The sequence below is a fragment of the Heterocephalus glaber genome, unplaced genomic scaffold (assembly GCF_053883595.1).
Source record: "Heterocephalus glaber isolate CG9 unplaced genomic scaffold, H.glaber_assembly_v1.0 deba00001141, whole genome shotgun sequence".
Taxonomy (NCBI): domain Eukaryota; kingdom Metazoa; phylum Chordata; class Mammalia; order Rodentia; family Bathyergidae; genus Heterocephalus; species Heterocephalus glaber.
In genome coordinates this window covers 1,485,007-1,506,162 of record NW_028258201.1, presented here as the reverse complement: position 1 = coordinate 1,506,162, position 21,156 = coordinate 1,485,007, and the positions used below count along the sequence as shown (strand labels likewise).

General features: G+C 44.8%; 1 protein-coding gene and 1 pseudogene across 1 annotated transcript; one reads left to right on the top strand and one right to left on the bottom strand.

Annotated features, from left to right (window-relative positions):
* Nucleotides 1-532: 532 nt before the first annotated feature.
* On the top strand, nucleotides 533-18,404 carry LOC101705012 (HLA class II histocompatibility antigen, DR beta 5 chain). Its single transcript, XM_004846867.3, has 6 exons — nucleotides 533-732; nucleotides 13,759-14,028; nucleotides 16,273-16,554; nucleotides 17,237-17,347; nucleotides 17,810-17,833; nucleotides 18,121-18,404. The coding sequence occupies exons 1-6, from the start codon at nucleotides 633-635 to the stop codon at nucleotides 18,132-18,134; spliced, it is 801 nt and encodes a 266-aa protein (XP_004846924.2). The 5' UTR covers nucleotides 533-632; the 3' UTR covers nucleotides 18,135-18,404.
* Nucleotides 10,726-13,232, bottom strand: LOC147828321 (tripartite motif-containing protein 60-like; annotated as a pseudogene).
* Nucleotides 18,405-21,156: the final 2,752 nt, after the last annotated feature.

Here is a 21,156-nt window from a genome sequence, read left to right as displayed (position 1 = left end):
TGCAACATCATCAGTTACCAGGGGGTGCTGCTCTAGGAGGTGCCTAGAGAATCACAGCAGTTTTCGTTGTTCACATATCTGGAGGGATCGCAGGACTTTAATTTCAACTGTGAAGTTAAATACTTTCCCCAAATCAACAACACTAAATTGTGACCAAATTGAAGCTCTCCTACTTTCAGTGTTCTTCCCTCCACCACTTTTACTCCTATCACCTTCACCCGTGGAGATGTTTAAGTAGCTCTGTCTTCCAGGGAGGGCTGAAGTCTGCTGCTACAAGGCTCAAACCTGCGAATGCAGCACCATCCAGCACAGAGCTGGTTCACCATAGTAGTCCAATTAAAATGTTTCAGATGTGACTGAATCAGATCTTTAAACTATGAAATAAAAACAGTCCTTTTAATGAAGGAAATTGTAAGTTTCTGAAGAGGACCTTCATTTTGAAACTCTGACTAGCAACTGATGATGCTATTCACCTCTGATGCTGATTGGTTCTTCCACACTGAGTTTACCCAACCAGGCACCAAAGAAATGAACTTCTTGGTTATTATTATTTGGAATGTAGGTGGACGGGGACATATTTTTCCCTGAGACTTAACTGCTCTTCTCTGACCAGTCCTGTCCTGTTCTCCAGCATGCTGTGCCTGGGGCTCCCTGGAGGCTCCCTCATGGCAGCCCTGACGGTGACCCTGATGGTGCTGAGTCCACTCCTGGCTTTGGCCAGGGACACCCGACGTAAGTGGCCCTTAGATGGTGAGCTGTGGTAGCTGGGAGTAGGAATGGAGTTAATTTTCTTACTGTGTCCAGGCCAACTTCCTTAAAACTTGAGACATTTGCTTTGGTGAACAATTACCTTCATTATATGGATTCTAAGCTATTTCCAGCAATAGGAGCCTGGATGCTAGTCCTTCCTGTGAGACCCATGTGAGAGAATTTTTACAGAAGCCATTTCTTAAGTCTTCTCCAGTAAAAACTCCAGACTCAAATCACATTCTCTCAGAGCCTTGAGAGGATTTAGGAATAAGGACGTTAAACTAATTTCCAAATATAGCACCTCCCTATATTATGTTGTGTTATGTCAAAAAAGAGAAGATTTCTCTTTAAAAAGAGAACTCTATATGTATAATTCTATTATATTTTATGCATATAACTGTGTTCTCTCTTTTAGTAGAAGATAGTAAACTATTCTACTTTAAAAGGTTTCTCCAAAAATTTTACGTGGAGCCTAAATTTGAATGGTTTCCCCAGAGATCCCGTGTTCCTTCCTCAGTGAGGTCGATGCTGATGCCCCTGTCATCCCGAGAGGCGACCTCTGTCACCTTCCCTCTTTCTTCCTGAGCTCCAGGAGTTGAGCCCGAACCTCTGAGTGGGGGCTGTGATGCCAGTGGGGGTTAGTGCTCTCTCGCCTGCTCTTAGCAGCCGGCAGTGGAATTAGAGGTTCTTTGTACTTCAAATTACCCGGTAGAAAATCAGCATCTGTGGGATGTTCTTTGTTGTCTCACATTCGGGTCTGGGCACCTGACATAGCGTAGGGTTCATTTTATTGATCTCCTTTGAACCTTTCTATACCATCAATTTCTTCTCACATCCTACATACTCTGGCTTGAACACACCAAATGGTTTGAACTAGTTTGGATAAAAGGGATGAAAATCTGTATTTAAGTAAAAAATAATCAAACTATCAGTAATGTTTTGTGCCTCAAAGCATATGTACTAGCAGGAGTACAGAGAGAGTGTGGAGGTTAATACCATCTCATGAGGCTTAAAGCCAATAAGCAAGGAAAGGAAACTCATTGGCATATTGGCCTATTGGATCTTTACCCAAAGGTCATAGTTTTGCGGGGGTTTTTGTTTTTCTTTTTTTGCATTGTGCCCTCTCTTTTTCCTAATTAGCCATGGTGGATTAGCTTGACTTCCACTACTTTCCTATTCTTTCACCAGCAAGGCTGTTACTTTTACTGAAAATATTTGAAATTTGCACAGATTTTCAGCTCTATAGGAGATCCATTAGAGAAGATAAATTTTAAGGAAAATTTCCCTCTTTTTCTTCCGGTTGCATTTTCTATACCTGTGAATACCTAGAATCAGAGGGACTTAACAAGACCATGTTTGTCTGAGTTCCTCACAGGAAGCAGGAGAGATGGGGAGGTCATCAGAGTAAAAGAGTGTTGGAACTTGAGCTCCTTCCTCCTTTCTACAGCCTCACAGTGATTGGTTCACAGAACACTGGCTGCTTCCTTTAGACCACAGGAAATTTTCTGAGCAAGGATTGTATCCTGAACTCTGTAGTAGAATCATAACATTATACTTGAATAAGATAGAAAAGGCCTCTACTCACAGAGTTCACCTAATGCCAGGGAAGAAAGACAATAACCCAAGAAATATTTGACAGAAAACAAAATTTCAGAGAGCAGAAGTACTCTGATGAAATGATATTAAGGCAATGGGACAGAGAGAATGGATTCTCCAAACTCCACTCCACATGTGAAGGAGCTCTCCCTGAGCAGGTGGCATTTAGCCAAGACTGCAATAAAGAGAAGAAGCCAGTCAGGTGCAGACCTAAGGGACAAGTGCTCCGTGGACACGCGCAAGGGACAGGATAAGGTGCGGGAAGATGCGTGACGTGTGTAGGGGACAGAAAGAAAGCTGGAGTGGCTGAAGGGTGGTGAGCGAGGCATTGGGCTGGGGTTGGGTGAGGTGAGGGAGGTTGCAGAGGCCTCAGCACATCCTCAGATTAGGCCATGACAGTCAGGGTACGAGACGTGACTCGCGTGTATCCAGATAGGGAGATCTGCAGGACCATTGCATGGAATGTAAATTTATATTCAATTCTATGACACAATTGCAGCTTCTGTGTGGCGATTAGATTGTTGTGGGGAGCAGAGAGACTATTGAGGGGCACAATCGAGTTCTCCAGGGAAGACAAGCTTGGGCTTCATCAAGCGTGGCTATGATGAAGATCGTGATGCAGATAAAGAATTTGGGGTAGGTTTTTGCATATTTTGACAATGAATTAGATGTAAGCTCAGGTCAAAAATCAAACTTCTCAGAATTTTGTCTGAAATAAATACATAGATGGAGTGCTGCTTACTTAAACTGATGGGGTCACAATGGAAAATGGCTCATTAGAAGTAGAGATTTTAGTCCAGTTAAAATTGAGGTTCTTTTGGCATTATGTAGACCCATAAATAGATGAATTTACGCATCTGCAGTTCAGGATGAGGTCCAGTCTGGAAGTGTGCTTGCTGACGTTATTGACACAGATACTGTATTGAATTCCAGAAAAGTCAAAGAGGTTATGAAGAAGAGACTGTGTACAAAACAAGAAAAAGGAAAGGACCAAGAAAGCAGATTGAGAAGGAGGAACAGTGATTTGGAGGAAAACCAGGGAAATGTGATGCATGGAAGTGAGGGACAATAGAGTATTCCCAGGAGGAGGGAGTGGCCAGTGGTGGGAGGACGACAGAGGAGGTAAGGGGGCAGCGTGACAGAAGTGTTTCCTGGGTACCACAGATTTCTCCTTTGCAGTGTGTTGAGCATTCAGGGCGGAAAGTGATTGGAGTATTTGAGGGAGAGAATGGGAACTACAGAAGTGAACGCTGGAGTGAAGATGCCTTTGAGTAGCTGGGCTCAGGGAAAGATTGTGCCTTGGGCCTAGGGACACTTGGACATAATGTGACAGGGTAAGGATCTTGAAGAGAAGTGAGGACCAGTCAGAGGTGGGAGCACAGGCTGACCTATGCACCATGTCGACCTGTTATGCAAGGCATTATTCACATAGCCAGTGCACACTTACTTATTAATCAATTTGAATACAGCAGTTATTACCCTGGTGCTATGATTGAGATTAAGAATGTCCCTGAAGGCCTCATGTGCTCATAGGGAGGGCTTTTGGAAGGTGACTGAATGGGAGTGATATGGTTTTCTTGCTGTGGGACATGGGGTCAGGTCAGAAGAGGGAGTTGCCTGGGTGTGACCTGGAAGGAGGAGCCTCCCTCCCTGGCTCCTCCCCCTTTCTCTGCTTCCTGCCTACCCTGCCATGAGCAGCCTTCCTCTGCCAGGCCCTTCTGCCAGGCCCTTCCCCCAGGCCATCTCTCTGTCGAGGCTGCCCAAATGGCCCGAAACTTCTGACACTATGAGAAAAAAACTAGCCCATCTGCATGTGAGCTGTGGGTGTCCACTACTGTGCCTCAGCAGTGAGGAAGTGCCTAAGAACCTAGTGGTGAGACAGGAAGGAGGAAAATCGTAATCCAGTCTCTGTCAGGATGGAATCTTGTAGCATTGAAGTGGCTTATATGTTTCAGTATGTCATTCCACTAACTTTTCTATCATATGGTGAGCGTTTTAAAACATATATATGGAATCTAAAATTTACAGGGCTTATGCAGTGTTACACAGTGCTAGCAGAAAGATTACAGTGCAAATTGGGGGACATGGAACACCCCTGTGTTCTGCTGCAACAGACTCCTGTACGTTAGGCTCGTGTGTGCTACGTGAGTGTATGAGGCCAGTGTTTCTGCCTTCTGTGCTCACAATGCAATGAGAGATAAAATAATATTAAACAATTGCTAATTTATGGTGAAGGAATTATTTATTGAAGAAAACTGAAGAATCAAAGTTCTTGTGAGTTTCCCTTCATGAATTTATGAAAATTAAAATGATAATGTGTGTATAGTGTATTTACTTTGTGATCAGCATTAGAAAGAGCCACTCATATCACACTTATCAATACACCTCTGAGTAATATACTCTTATTAAGTCCAATGTAACTGTCAGGGGAAAGCCCATGGATGGTGAAAGTAGACCCACGCAAAAAAGTACAAGTTGGGTTCAGCTTCTCGTGATTCTCAGGTCTTGGCTTTGAACCACATTAGTGACTATTGGCTACATGGAGTTAAAATATTGGTAAAGTTTTTGGTGTTGGCATGCACCCATAAATTTCTTAGCAGTGGAAAATACTGGAAGAATTGCTACTTTCAAAACATAGAAAACTTTGAATTTCACTTTGCTTTTATTATTTGGAAAGTTCCACCTGAACTCATTCTATGTGTAGCCTCTCATGGGCCTGTGTTGAAGAACATGCAGAAGCTTTGGATCCATTCCACTTTCTTTGGTTAGTGTTCGTAAGTTGCAGGATGGCCAGATAAATCTTAATTTCAAATACAAAACAATAATTTAAGGGGACATCCTAAGTTTTTATTTCCTTAATATGGCAATAGCATACTGGACACAGCTGGGGTGGGGCAGGATAACCATGGATGAACACCAGTAAGCGCAGGGGAAAAACAGACAAGTGAGAGAGATTAGCTACTTCACAGCTTTATTTTTTCTTGTTTGTCAAGAAGGTGCCTAGAGAATTTGTGCTTAATGAGGGAGACCTTGTCTGATCTTGAATTCACCCTCTATGTCATCATTTCTCCATGGCGAATGGAGTTTTGGTCTCGGACCTGCTCCCTTTTTATAAAGTGTGTCTATGAGGACACATCTTCTCAGCTTCTCCAAAGAGGAGAGTCCTCCACCTGGCCAAGGCTGATACATGGATGTGCATTGGGAGCTGCAGACACACAGACAGAGCACAGAAGGGTGTGACCACTGATCGTTTGTGAAATGGGCCACCGGAGGGACCGCAGTCAGGAAGGGGACCCGAAGGATCACCCAATATTGGCTTGGTGATGTTGACAAGGCAAAGAATTCAGTTAAATAATTTAAAGTTTCATGCTTTGAGTAACTGAAAAACTGTATATGATAACTGATACATATTTCAGCTAATATGCAAATGTACATCAACATCATATACTATATATGTATTGTACATATATGTCTAATATATAATACATATGCACATATATATCCTACAATCAAATGAAAAGAAAAGGAAAGAGTTAAAAAGTTCAACTATATTTGTCTAGAGTGAAATTAGTAGAGTTCCTACATACAACTGATTCATTGACAGGATTTTGGTTTGGTTTGGGAGAACATGAGGCGATGCTATGTAATGAGGATATGACAGATGTTAACCAATTCTGATCATTTCAAAAGGATAGTAGAAGTCTCAAAGATGAAGTCGCTAATATTATTGAAAATTTCCAAGAAATTGAAATGACTGGGAAAAATAGACTCTATTCAGCAATTTTGAGATTAGTGTAATCTTTTGCTAAGACTTGTATGGTACCAATAACTCAGAAAATGTAGATTTAATTTTTTCCAGCAATTTTTTTATATAGGGGTAGCTCGTGATGAAATACTAGGATAACACATCCAGATTTCCCGGTTTTAAAAACTTGTTCAACTTGTCATGCCATACGTAATTGTGGGCAAGAATTTTAACCCCTTCATTCTTTAGATGCTTTCATCATCAAGTAGGAATATAATATTTATTTTCTAGAGGTGTTTGAGGATTAGATATATGACGTTTTACAGCATTAAGAACCGTGCCTTTCACATTGTGTACTTACTTCTGTGCAAGCTGTTTTCATCCTATCTGTCCAGAAGTCCCAGGAATTCGGCCTCCAAAGTGGTCTACAGCTCACTGTCACCTTTTGTGTTCTAACTACTGCCCTAGTCCTGGCTATCATCCTCTTGTACCTGGATTACACTAGAAGTCACCAAACTCATTTCCTTCTTTCTACTCTTGCTTTTTTAAAATGAAAACCATTCTTTATACTGTCATCAGTGACATCTCAAGTACAGTGGTACCTCAGTTCATGAACTCAATTCTTTCCACTGTTCTAGTTGCAAACTGACTTGGATGAGAACTGAATCACATTCAATGGTTAGGTTCATTGTTGACCTTATGTGGAAATTTGATTTGGTTCTCATCCAGGTTGGTTTGAGACCAGAATCTTGGAAAGACTTGAGCTCATGAACCAAGGTATATATATAGATAGATGCACAATTCTCCTTCTGAAACTGTGGGGGAAATTAGAATTTTGGAAATAAACAACTAATACTGCATTTCCCAATTAATTATAGAGCATTTTCAGTGGATATAGGTAGTAACCTGTAACTAAGCACATTGTTTCTACCAACCAAACCATAGATATCTGCGCTCAGGATGTAAAGAAAGAAATGGTATTCTAATAAATTTGCACAATAAAAATGGTAAATGAAGTAGAAGAATAAATACACAATAAGTTTTAGTACATTTTTCCTTAATAAACTCTTTGCTAATAGCTTATACTTGTATATAACTCACATTAACTTAAACACCGTGTCATCGTAATACGTTATCATAGCTATTACATTTCATTGCCGGAAGATCTCAGAAACCTGCGTCAGCGTCAGTATTTTCTCCACTAGCAAACTGCGCTGGGCACGCCATGATTTCAGTGAGTGAGATCCACCAGTAGTGGATGCAGCAGCGCTGTCTGCGTTGCCACCTATTGCTGTTTCCGGTGTGTCAGCTCCGCCTCTCTAGGAGCCCTCTCTGAGGAAGCTATGATGGTCTCTAGCTGCAGTGAGCACACATGGCTCAGGGTGCAGGTTAGCTGATCCCCTGTTCTCACAGCGTCACCTCTGAGAATCTCTCCCTGTGCTCTCAGTGCCCCCACCTGCATCTACCCAGCACTCGGGCTGTGTCTGACAGGGGTGTGATGGTCCATGCTCACTGTCTGTCTCAGACTTACTCATATTTTTATGTGATAAGCTTTTGTTATATATTGAAATTGATATGATTTATTCTCATTAATGGCATCATAGTTTACACAGGCTTTCTCTGCTGTTCACTTATGAACATCAGCACAAGTCTGTGACAGACATCTGTTGAGGCTGATTTATTAAGTATGAACTGTAAAATAACGTCTAACAACTGCTTTGTCCAAATGCTGCGGTTCCTCAGGCCTCTTTACACTGCAGTAAGCAGAGAGGTTGAAATCTCTCCATATCTGCTTCCTACGGGACGAGTTTCCTTGGCCTGAGACTTCACCTCAGGTGTCATCCTGGGGAGATTCCTCCTCACTTCTCAGCAGCTACCAAGGAGTGTGGTGTGTGGACCACTGCACAGGGACAAGGAAATTTCGTTTTCTCACAGCCCAGCTTGCTTGCAGTGAATTTAAGCCCCACAGAATGGAATTGAGCCAGTCCAAAAATATATCTATGATTATCCAAAATTTCTTCTGTAAAGAATAATTCACAAGTGAGATATAATTTTCAGACATCGTCATTTTGGTTTTTTTCAGTTATTATCACTTTTTTTCTCATCATGGATTTTTCAGATGATTTACACCAGTGGTCTCACCCAGGGAGAGTTTTGCCTCTCACTCCCCACCTTCCGAGCCCCAGTACTGGCAGGGGATATTTGGGGAATTATCCCATCCAAACCACCAAGAGTCCTCAGGTTGAAACACTGACTTTCAGTGTGCTGCTTCTAAACATTCTGGAGTCACATGTTATGCAGAGTTCTCCCTTAGCAGTTCAGTTCATTATGGTTTATTTCACCTTATTTCATTAGTAAAAGAAAGAAGTTAAATTAGTCTGTTTTAGAACTCTGCCGCGTTGAATCTATTCAGTCAATGCAAGTTTGAGATCTTTACCTTTTATCTTTGAAAGTTTTCGGTGTTTCCTCATGTTTTATGCGTTATTGGTCATCGCTAACTGTTACTTATGAAAATCCTGTGTTTATATGTTACAGAGTAAAGATTGATGCTGTACTTTGGGTGTTCTCCAAAAGTCCATGTGTTAACGGCTTGGGCTTCAGCTTAGTAGAAGCTTGAAGGTGTGGCCTAATGGGAGGTTTTAGCTCATGCAAGGGGAGCCCTCAAAGGGAAATGTGGGGTGCCAGTATCTTTTCTTTGTTTCATGCCCCAGCCGTGAGATGAACATTTGGTTCTCTACATGCCCCCTGCCATGTTACACTGCTCCACTGGCACAAAAGCAATGGGTCCGCCTAACCATGGACTGAAACATCCCTATCATGAGCCAAAATATATCTTTCTTCTTTATAAGTTGGTTATCTCAGATATTTTGTTACTGTGATGGAAAACTAATACAATTGGCACAAATATTGTTCCGTAATGTGCTTCAAAGTTTTGCAGTGATTCTGTATTCTTTCCTATTGATAATCCCAAATGGTTGCATGAATTTGGTCATATTTATTATTTATTTAAAAAACTCTTTGACTTTTTAAAGTTAAAACCACAATATATGTATATATATATATATATACACACACACACACATACATATACATACATACATACATATGATATATAAGATATGATAGAAAAAGGGGTTTAAATATTTTTAAAATATTATAGTTAAACACGCATTGCCTTTAGTTTCCCACAAAATATTCCTGCTTGGTTTCAACACCTTATCCCATTGTTCTTGACCCTTTCTGAACAGTTCTGGAAGTCACTTTTTGTGTCTTCAGTCGCACTGTCCTGGCTCCTTCATCAATTCAAAACGTTCACCTTCCATGGTCATTTTGAGTTTGGGGAAGAGCCAGACTCACATGGTGGCAGGTCTATGGAGATGGGTCGGGTGGATGAGGATACACCGTAATGGTTTTCACGATCCTGCCTTGCTGCTGGATGTTGGATGGCACTTGGCAGCACCAGTCACTATATTTGTAAAAATCACACCCTCTGCAGACAGTAAGGAGAATGTCCACAACTGCTTCAGGGTAAGAGAAATACTTTTGTAGGGTTGATTCTATTGGTGTGTGTTAGATATACATAATGATCACATTCAGCATAGGGAATTTGTACCTGTACATGGTGCGTCTTGCTGTTTCTTTTCTTCCCACCCTCCTTCCCTCCCTTCAACCCCCCTCCCATTTACCAAATCTTTGTTTCCATTTTTTCCTTTCTATTCTTTTTTTCTTTTCCCTTCCTTTCTTCCCCCTCCACCCTCAATTGTTCTCTTCCTCTCTGGGACAGGCAGGTTTAAGTATCGAATTGTTTCTCTGGTGTGAGAAATCAAAAGCATAAATAAGAACCAAAATGTATAATAGATATAGAGAAATTTTAAAAATTTAGATGTTAACCATTATTTCCATCAATCACCACTTCTTCTTCTTCTTTTTTTGATAGTGGGGATCAAACCCAGGATTTTGTGTTTGCCAGGCAGGCACAGTGCCCCTGAGCTACATCCCTGGTCCAAATTTAATTTTGAGATAGGTTCTCATTAAGTTGTTAATTTGCCCAGGCTAGGCTTGAACTTGCTATTTTCTTTTCTTTCTTTCTTTCTTTTTTTTTTTTTTTTGGTACCAGGGATAGAACTCAGGACCTTATGCTTGCAAGGCAGGCGCAGTGCCACTGAGCTAAATCCCCAGCCCTCAATCACCACTGCTATGTGTGTGTATACAGATATGTGTGTATATTTCTAGATATTCAAAGATGGAACCCATGTGACCCATAAGACTCCTGAGATACAGCTTCACTAAAATGAATTTGCTATCACATTTTTAAAAAAATGAATGTAGATTTATTGACAACTACTAAAGTGAGTAACACTTTCAGTTAAGAAATACATTTTCCAAGTATTTTAAGAACTTCTAGTAAGACGCCCTTGATTTATCTACAAAGTAGGCACTATAATTACATTTTTAGAACCTGATGAAACAGACAAAATTATTTAGTGAAAACTGGAAAAACCCATTGACTACATCTATTTGAGTAGACACCATCTATTCAAATTGAATTTTACTAAATATTTGCTTGATAACTGGTTCTCTTCTGTCCACTAACTGTAAAAAACAAACAACAAAAAGAGATTTCCAATAGCTCATCATTCAGATTCTGTTATGGTACAGGTTCTGAGGTGTCGTGACTCAGTTCCAGTGTAGAAATAAGGCCAAAGTGCTCCTCCAAAATAATCATTAAAAGTAAACAGAAGAGATCTATCATTTAAATTGTAAAAGGAAACCTCACCCATTTCAACGTCTAAGAAAATGCCAATCTTAGTGGGTATTACTTTTGACAAAAGATTAATTTTGTTAGGATCGAATGCAGTGTAACTAGTGTGACTACATCGCCCAATTCCCCATAGCCCGTCTTTTACTAGAAAGGGTTGATTCTGGTTCTTTTCCTCCTGGGAAGAGACTGGTTACAGACACCCAGGATCCACTCGGGCTTGTCTTTCACCTCCACCTCCCAGTACTGCCTGCCGGAGCTGTACCCCTTACCACCTAGTGCAGCTGGTCAGATGTAAAACTTTTTGGGGCTGTGAGGTAGTTTTTGCATATTTCCATAACGCACAGTTTTCCTGTCTTCTGAGATAATAAGTTGATGATGTGTTGTTTCAGGATCTATGAGTACATCTACTTGACATAGCTTGATAATTTTGTTTAGTCCAGAATATTGTGGAGGAAGCCGACAACTATAATCTTTGAATCAGAATGAAAAAAATGTCAGGGCATTTTAAACTTTTATATCTGTGCTAGATACTCTTAACACTTGTCAGCAATTCAACTTCGGACTTTACATATTTGCTATCTCTTTTAATAGACATTTTAATGCAGAAGCATGCTCTGAAATGTCTGTTAGGCTTTCATTTGCTTTTGCTAAAATCTCCCTCTCTTCATCTTGCAATTGCCTAAGAATCATCTCTTGCTCATTTTGAAGAAACACCATAAAGTGTTCAAATTCAGACTTTATTTCTTCCTTCCTATGTTCTACCTTTTTCTTAAGTTCCACTGATTTTCCAGTCTGCACAGTAATCAATTTTTCAGTTTGTTCCACTCCTTCCAGAGTTCAGTGTGCCGCTCCAGCTGTTTCCTGTGGTAGACAGCGGCCTTCTCTGTGGTCCAGACGTAGTGCTCCTGGTGAGCAGCAGAGAAACTGCACTGTGGACGCAAAACCTCTAGGTCCTTCTGGCAGAAAACGGTCAGAACCTGTTTGTGCTTCTCACACATAGCATTCCCTTCCTCCCTTTTCTCTTGGTGCTCCTCAGCGGCAGTAGCTTAGCCACTTCAGTCAGATTACCTAGCTGGAAATTGTTCTGGAATTTTCTGTGTGGACAGAGATGATGGCAAGAAGGGCAGGGGAAACTGCCTCTCAGATCCTTCCAGGACTCACTGATGCAGGCGAGGCAGAAGTTAGGCCCACAGTAGATTGTCACTGGGCTTTTCAAGTATCCTAGACAGATGGGGCAGCTAGCCTCTGCCTGGAGGTCTGCCAAGGCTGCCACCAGCTCCACTGAATTGGAACCAGGGCAGCGGGCACAGAAATGCTTCTTTAGTAAGCCTGGCTTTCCAGGGCGTACGGCCCAGTGAGAAGGGGGTGTGCTCTCCTAGACTACCTTGAACACCAACCAGCTCCCAGTTCTCCTGGTCAGCCAGCACACCAAGGGCAGCCTCTAGAAGCCTGCTTAGCCTTCTGCACCTCAGCTTCAGAGTCTGCGCCTAGCAACACTCTGGAGTCTGTAATCTACTGCACATCAGAACGTATCAGCTGGGCTGCTGCTCTTTCTGCTGGGTCATCTGAAGTCAGCTTCACAGCTTTCTTATTCAAGAAAGTAACTCCAGGTCCAAAACAAGGAATCTTTCTGTGTGAAGATCTAAGCATCATTCTTGGCTCTCATTTCTTTAACCTTGCTGAATGCATACATAGTTGGCCCTCCATGTCTTCAGGAACAGAATCTGAAGATTCAAGCAATCTAGGAATGTTAAGCACTCTGATAAGTAACCTAAAAGCTGTTTTCTCATCTGGTTCCTAAATCCTTAATGATTAGTCAAAGCGTTCTGGTCCCAAAGGGCTTGGTGTAAGAGTGTGCTTCAGGCCAGGGATTTAGCTCAGTGGTTCCCCTGCCTGCCTGGAAAGCGCAAGGACCTGAGTTCAATCCCCAGTACCAAACAAACAAACAAACAAACAAAAAGAGTGTGCTCCGAGGCTTGGCCAGACACTGACACTGAGGCACATTCAGCACTCAGAGGCCCTTGCTAGGGAGAGCGCCAAACTCCAGTCAGCAGGAGGCTCCCAGCTTCCCCTGAGGCCTTGCTGTGTCCACCACATTTTTAAACCGATGTGGATTTGTGAATTGAGAATTCAGATATGGGATTGTGGGCCTGTATTGGGTCATCACTTCAAACGCCTTAGACCTGTTGAACAGCCTGCCATGACTTAAAATCCGAAATCCTGGCATCAACTACAAGGCTGGTTGCACTTGACCTCCGGCCCGATCTGATCTTTACCCCATCCTTGCTCCTGTCCACCTGGTTTCTGCGCTTCAGTGCCTGCTGTCTTCTGGCTCCTCCATGAAGATCACGGATTGTGTGAGCCCTATGCACACGGCATGACCTTTCTCTTTCCCACAACGCAGGCCTGGGCCACGCCCAGCCCCACTCACTGGAGCTGCCCTTTCCAGCCACATTTCAGTCCTGCTCAGTCCCTGCCAGGCCCCTGCTGTACTGAGCTCGGCCTGCTCTTCTCTGGGCAAAGCCCGCTCCTCTTGTGCCCCGCTGCTCTGCACTGGTCCCCGGGCTTGGCCTCTGCCCCTCCTGCTCCCCTCACCAGGGTGAACTCCCAGGAGGAGCAGGCCCCGCTGGAGGACAGGGTGCAGCCCTCTGGAGCTGAGAGTCAGCGGGGCTGTGGGCGGGGCCTCGGCAGCAGGTGGGGCGGGTGAGGGGCGAATCCAGGTCGGGCTGTGGGCGGGGCGGGGCTGGGCGGGGCCGGGCGGGGCCGAGATGGGATCGGAAGGAGCGGGGTTCCCGCCCCGGTGCCTCTGCCCGGAGGGGACCCGATGGCCGGGAGCTGGTGTTCGCGCGTGGCTGGCGGTGTCCTCCCCGGAGGGTGGCGCTGACCAGGTCCCTGCTGCCCACAGCGCGTTTCGTGGAGCAACTTAAATTCGAGTGTCACTTCTCCAACGGGACGGAGCGGGTGCGGTTCCTGGAGAGAAACATCCACAACCGCGAGGAGTTCGCGCGCTTCGACAGCGAGGTGGGCGAGTACCGCGCCGTGACCGAGCTGGGGCGGCCGGACGCCGAGTACTGGAACAGCCAGAAGGAGCTCCTGGAGCAGAGGCGCGCCGCGGTGGACACGTACTGCAGACACAACTATGGGGTTGGTGAGAGCTTCACTGTGCAGAGGAGAGGTGAGTGTGGGCCCTGGGCAGCCTTGGAGAGGAGGGGAAGGGAGAGAGGGAGAGAGGAAGAGCGCACTGTGTGTCCCTGCCCTACCTGGCTGACCCTGCACTGAGCGGGGCAGGGCTGAGCTGCAGGACAGGGAGGGGCAGGGGGGGCTGAGCCAGGGCTGAGGCCCAGGAAGCAGGGATTGGGGTGAAGGCTGAGAGTCAGAGGGGGCCCAGGAATGCAGCATCTTTGGTTGGGGTGCAGGTGCAGGGACACGGGGGGCAGCGGTTGGGGTGCTGTGGGGGGCTGCGTTCCCCCGGCCTGGGCTCCCAGCCTTCTCTAGAGTGGAGCCCGGAACACAAGTGCGCCGCGTGCACAGCACTCTTCAGGGAGCAAGAGTGTGGGCTCCGCTCCTGTGGGGTGAGCACCTGTGACCTTCCCCAGGCCTCCTGTGGCCTCAGTTTCCGGTTTTGGCTGAGTGCTTGCCTGGCTGCTGTACACTCCTGTCCGTCCTTGAAGAGATGGGAGGACTGGATTTTGATCATAGTTTTGTTACTTAACATATTAATGCTACGATTTTTATAAGTAATAGCACTGAGGTGGCTGAGTATTATTTCTGTCTGTAATTGTAACCTAACCTGCGATTGCAGTTGGTGAGACCATTAAGTACTAACAAATTCAGTTTTCCCTTAGCGTGCTGTGCGGGGTGTTTCCTTGAATATCAAAATCTGAAAAAATATTCCAGGGCTGTATAAAGTGGTGTAATATTTGCATATAACTTATGTATATCCTCTTTTTATTTCAAAACATGTCTAAATTGCTTATAATACCCAACACTGTATAAATGGTATCTTACATAGTTGTCATATTGTTTGAAAAAAATGACAAAAAAGTGACTATGTTCAGTATGTATTTTTCAATATTTTTCTACATAGATGGATGAATTCCCCAATGGGGAACCCTTGGATGTAGAGTTCCACCGTACTCTAAAACATTATATTTTTAAGTTTTAACATTGATTTTTCTGATTTATAAGATTTGTGAACACTCTTTGACACTTATTTCCAAATACTATTACTGTAACAATTATTTCTTTCCTATTCTCTGGGTTCCTACAGTTTTCTAAATGATTTTTTGGATTTTTTTAAATGCAGAAATATTCTTACTACCTTCTTGCTATTTTATTCAGCATTTTCTCCATTTCCTGATTTATATTTCATTTCTGCTTATACTCTTCATGTTCAACATAAACACTTTATTAATAAAATATGATGCAGAATTGTCATTAATAATTTAATAGCAATCTTCTGCCTGTATTTTCTGGTATTGTGGAAAAGTGTCCTTTTCTAAAAATGCATTTACTGAGGTTGGTATTGTGAGGGATTGTAGCAGGCGTGAAGCACACATATTAGTAAGTCCCAGACACCATGTTGACCACAAACATCAGTTTAGAAACCCGAACTTAATGTGACTTGGTAACAGTAGACAGGTGTGTTTGGTAAAGGAGAGTCATCCTCAGCTGAGTGCGGAGGGGTCTTCTAAGGATCGGTTTCCCCTCTGCTCCCCTCTCCTCAGGACTCCTGAACTTCTGGGACTCAGCTCCCGCCTTAGGGTCACCTCGCTGTCCCTTCTTCCCGGTGTGCAGCCCTCCTGGCACCGGAAGTGAGACAGTGGAGAGGGGTCCATGCTCCGCCCCCTTCCTACTCCACTGCTCCTCCCAGGTTCCCCTGCTGGTGTGGCTCATTTTCTCACACAGGAAACGGGGATGATAAACAAGGAAGATACTTCCATGGCTAAATTCTGGTCCAGGCTTTATGTATTTTAGTTGCTTTAATTCTAATAAAACACTAAATGGTCAATCAGTGTCCTTATACCCAATACCGGTGAGAAAACTGAGTCACCAAGAAATGTAAAAATCTCTTTCAGGATTAGCCAGGGAGAGTCAGAGCCAGGATGGGAACCCGGGCAGTCTGGCTCCAGAAATCCCACTTTTAATTAATATTTCATGCACTTTGGAAAGACCTGAAAACACTACTCAGTAGAGAATGGTCATGTCAAGCTATGAAAACTGTTCATTTCTTTTCAAACCCAGTGTGCCCCTGCTGTGAGGACTCAACTGCGGGCCCCTCACAGTGGCTCCTGGGGCCCTGGGCAGGTGTGAGGAGGGCCCATAGGGACCTGGGTGCCTTGCTGGAGAGGGGCAGAAAGGCAGCCAACCAAGCATTGCGCCGCCTGCCTGACTCCTTCTCTCTCCTTTTCTCCTCTAGTTGTGCCCAAGGTGACCCTGTACCCCACAAAGACCCAGCCCCTGCAGCATCACAACCTCCTGGTCTGCTCTGTGAGTGGCTTCTACCCAGGCCACATTGAGGTCAGATGGTTCCGGAACGGCCAGGAGGAGGAGGCCGGGGTGGTGTCCACAGGCCTGATCCAGAACGGGGACTGGACCTTCCAGACCCTGGTCATGCTGGAAACAGTTCCTCAGAGTGGAGAGGTGTATGCCTGCCAGGTGGAGCACCCGAGCTGGAGCAGCCCTGTCACCGTGGAGTGGAGTGAGTGGGAAGCCCCAACCTTACAAGCTCCTGTCCTACCCACAAGGGCTCTTCCCTCATCCCTGCGTGTGAAGTTTCTCTGCTCTGTACAATATTTTCATCTGTTCCATGTCTCTGCTTCAGGACAATTCATGGGGTGGAACTGGGAGAGTTTCCACCAACTCTTGTATGCCTTCCGCGTGCAGTTATGCCTGTCACGCAGAAGAGAAGAGTCCCTGCTTTGCACCTTCTCGTGCCATCAGTGGTCATGGTCACCCCTCGGCCCTGACACCAGACCCGTCCCCTGGGCTGGGCCTGTGTTTCTGCTGCTTTGGAGGCTCTGGGCTGCTCACTGTGGTCTGGAGGAGGAGCCATGCTGGGTCCTCCTGGCAGCAGCAGAGTGGGCCCTCAGCCCTGCCCTTCATCAGCTCTGTCATCCTAGAGGGCTGCTCGGCTTACTGAGCTCAGGTCCCTGCTCACGTCTGGGATATTGCAGGGCTGTGAGATGTAAATGAATTCAGGGTATGAGCTTTATACCTATTCAATAGAAATTTAAATATTTCACCCCAACCATGGCCAATTTTAGCTTTTGAATGCAGCCATTTTCCCTCTAGTCTTAAAATTCTGAATTTCAGGGTCTCAATGAAGAAACTTGAACCTATGGTTTAAAAAAAACCTCGCTAAAGCCCATGTCTTCTCCCAGGGGCACAGTCTGCATCTGCACGGAGCAAGATGCTGAGCGGAGTCGGGGGCTTTGTGCTGGGGCTGCTCTTCCTTGGGGCGGGGCTGTTCATCTACCTCAGGAATCAGAAAGGTAAGGAGCCTCCTGGTGGCTGAGACTCTCCATATCCTTTCTGGGGCAAACAGACTGTTTTCCTGTGGTTAATTAAGTTCTTGGTATTCTGGGGTTCCTGGAAGAACCCAGTCTTCCCTCAGGTTATCTTCAATTTCCTGAGTGTTTAGAAATCAGTTGTTTATGGATCCTGTTTTGAAACCCAGGGGCTGTGCCCTGCAGAGACAAGGGACAGGCTGAGTGTCCTAGAAATGCTGGGTGGAGAGCTGTGGGTAAATAAGGAGGAGCCGCTGAGCAGGGCACTTACGGGGCAGGTGCTTCCTCAGTGGCATTCTCTCAGTTTGTGCTCCTTTCTGTTCCCTGGCAGGCAGAGGTTGTAGTGTCAGAGAAATCTCAGGTGACAGATCTGACACTGGGGACACTGTGTTTGGGGACAGGTTTGTCTTCATGTCTTTTTAGTGTCTATTTCTTCTCTCTTTCCAGGACACTCCGGAGTTCAACCAACAGGTAATGTCCTCGATTCTTCTCTCGAGACAGATTTGCTCTCTTTATAAGGAGCGGTAAGGGGGTGAGACAGGAAACAGAGATAATGGGAAAGATTTTGGATGCAAAGTTCTGATCAGGCAGCTGCCCTAAACCTTCTTCCTCCACTTAATAAAACCCAGTGCTCTGAGGTTGCATTGGTCAGAGAGTCTGAAGAGAGTTTTCTTTTCTTACTGCAATGCTGTCCTGAGAGGGGAGAGGAGCTGCATTCAGGTAAGGTCAGGAATCACTGCTGCCCTCTGTCCCTGCAGGACTCCTCAGCTGAAGTGAAGGTGGCAGCGCTGAAGGAAGGCCCTGTGTCCCTGCTTCTGCTCGTCCTGACCGGCTTCCTGCTCACCTCTCATTCTCCACTGAGAGAGGCCCAGGATCACACAGTCCTGGCCCAGCTGGGAGCCCTGGCGCTGGCTGCAGGACTTCCCTTCACTCTCTCCTGGCCCCTCTGTGTTCACCATTTACCTCCTCCAGCGCTTCTGAACTCACCTTGGGGATCATTGCTTTGTTATTTTGTTCTGAAATAAACATGGAGTGAAAAATCTTCTGCTTCCTAGAGTTTTGAGAACAAAAAACAAAAGAGGATAGGAGAGTTATGCTTTGGGTCTAAGTGTCCCCTCCATGTCCACCTCTGTGGTCACAGGTGGCTTTTTCAGAAGTGGCTCCGTCTGGAGTGTGTGATGCTGGGATTAAGGACATGTGATTGCTCAACTAGCACACTGATTGGTTTGGCAGCACCCTAATCCCAGTAGCCAGATAGGATGAAAGGGACAGAGAGACCCTGTTAAGTTTTCCTTGTTTCTTTTGCTACCATTTGTCTGCCAGGAACTGTTTCTCCTCTGCAGTGCCCCTCTGCCATGTGCCACTCTGCGTTGGAGCCAGCTGATTATGGAGTGAAACTTATATAAATTGTGAGCTAAGTAAACCCTTTCCCTCTCACTTTGGGTGTCGGGTATTTTGTCTCAGCAACAAGAGAAACGTAACTGAGATAGACATTTAGTACTGGGAATGGGGCCGTTGCCATGACTGTACCTGACCATGTGGTTCAGGAGCCTTTGGGAATGGCTTGTGGGAAGAGTTTGGAAAGGTTCAGAGTAGCTGGCTGAAAAAGTAGAGCTGGAACACCGTAGGTGGTACTTGATGGGAGATTCTGGTCGGAGCTCAGAAGACCAGAAGGCTGACAGAAACTCTGGTGAAGACCAGGCTCAGGAGGTTTCTGCTGGGAAGAAGGACTGCACTGGCTATTGGACTCCAGACGATGTGTGTTATTGCTATGGCTAAAATTTTGTCTGTATTTTGCTTGTGTCCAGAGACTTTGCCTAAGACAGATTAAGGCTGTTGGGTAATTAATCTTGTAGAAGAAATTTCAAGGCAGTCAAATGTTGAGGCCGTGGCATAGCTACTGTTGGGGGCTTTTAGCCAGATCTATGTTGAGAATCAAGAGCAAAGACCTCAGCAGAATGATTTAGAATGTTGTGAATTTTTCTAGAAAGGAAGCTCCAGTAAAGGTGTGGACTGCAAAGATCGAGATCTTGATTGCTGAGAAGGAACAGGAGAATAGAAAAGGTGGCCTGAGGGCATCACAAGAAGCATCAGGACTCCCGCCTTTGCAGCCTCAAAATTGCAAAAGTGAAAAACTTTGCTTTGAGAAGAGAGCCCCAGAGCACCATGTTCTAGAATGGGAGCAGCCTAGAGAAGTTGTTCGTGGGGATTGGGTTCAGAGTGCTCAGCAATCCAGGTACAAGGCTCTTATAGCAAAGAGAGAGGGAATCCTGGCTACAGCTCCAGCTGGCAGCAGCCCTTGATGTCATCCACATGGCACTGGTTTTAGGTGGATGCACAATGCAAGAGTCGTGGGGTCAGGAAGGCTTCCACCCAGATTTCAGAAGAAGGCCTGGGAGGCAGGCAGCGTGCCTGAGAGGGCGGAGTGTGAAGCTGTGAGGGTGAAGCTGAAGGTGCAGTGGAGACCCCAGGTGTTTGAAGAATCCAGGAATGTGGATCATTTGAGGAAAACTGCAAAGAAGGAGCAGAGCTGTCCCAAGGGAGAAGCCATTGGCGCTACAACTACCAGTAGTGTTTTAGGGGCAGAGCCCCCCAAACCCTTTGGAATTCACAGCTTGCCTCAGATTGCCTCAGATGCTGGAAGTGAAATTGTGGGATTTAATGTTTGCCCCACTGGATTTTGGTCTTGTTTTGTTTGCATTCCTTCCTATCCCAGTCTGTACCTTTTGGAATGGTAATGTCCATCTTGTGCCATGGAATGTTGGAAGTGTTTAGTGTTCTTTTCATTTATATAGAGGCTTGCAGCTAAGAATTTGTTTTAAATCTCAGAGGAGACTTTGGACTTGCACTATTCAGAGTGCTGAAACTATTAAGACTTTGGCAACTCTTAAGGATGGACTCAGTTCTTTTGGTGTAAATTAATATACATGCCTCTTTTGGGGGGCCAGGGGTGGAATGTTATGCTTTGGGTCTAGATGTCCCCCTAAAGCCTCGTGTGATCATGGGTGCCGTTTTCAGAGGTGGCTGACTCTAGAGTGTGAGATGCTGGGATTAAGGACGTGTAATTACTAAACTATTACACTGATTGGTTTGGCATCGCCCTAATCCCGGTAACCTGGATAGGATAAAAGGAGCAGAGAGACACTGTTAAAGTTCCCTTGTTGCTTTTGCTACCACATGGGTACCATGAATTGTTTCTCCTCTGCAATATCCCTCTGCCATGTGCCACTCTGCCTCGTAGCCAGCCAGTTATGGAGTGAACCTTGTACAAACTGTGAGCTGGATAAACCCTTTCCTCTTTATATCTGGGTGTTGGGAATTTTGTCTTAGCAAGGAGAGAAAAGTGACTAAGACAAGGAGGATAACACCATAGTACAACTTGGCTTTCATTTATGTGTGATAATTGTGTTAGGGGATGCATGCATGTGTTAAGTACGTTGGGTTAGCCATTCCCCAGTGTCTACAGATAACACATCTCATGCTCTACAACATAAATATATACAGTTTTTACTTTCACTTAAAATACGTTTCTAAATTAGATTAAAATTTTAAAACTGAATGCCTAAAACTGCAAAATAGATTTATAACAAGTGAAACAAACTTGATCAGAATTATATGTCAAGATACGAACTGGAAAAATAAAAGCCCTTGCTCAAACATTATGTAAGTTTTGCAAATCAGTATACAGATCCCCACTGATAGATGTCACCACGTACATGATAGCTAAGTACAGCTAATACAGAGGAGCTGGATGCGTGTCAGGGGCAGCACATGCATTGGTTGAGAAAAGGAGA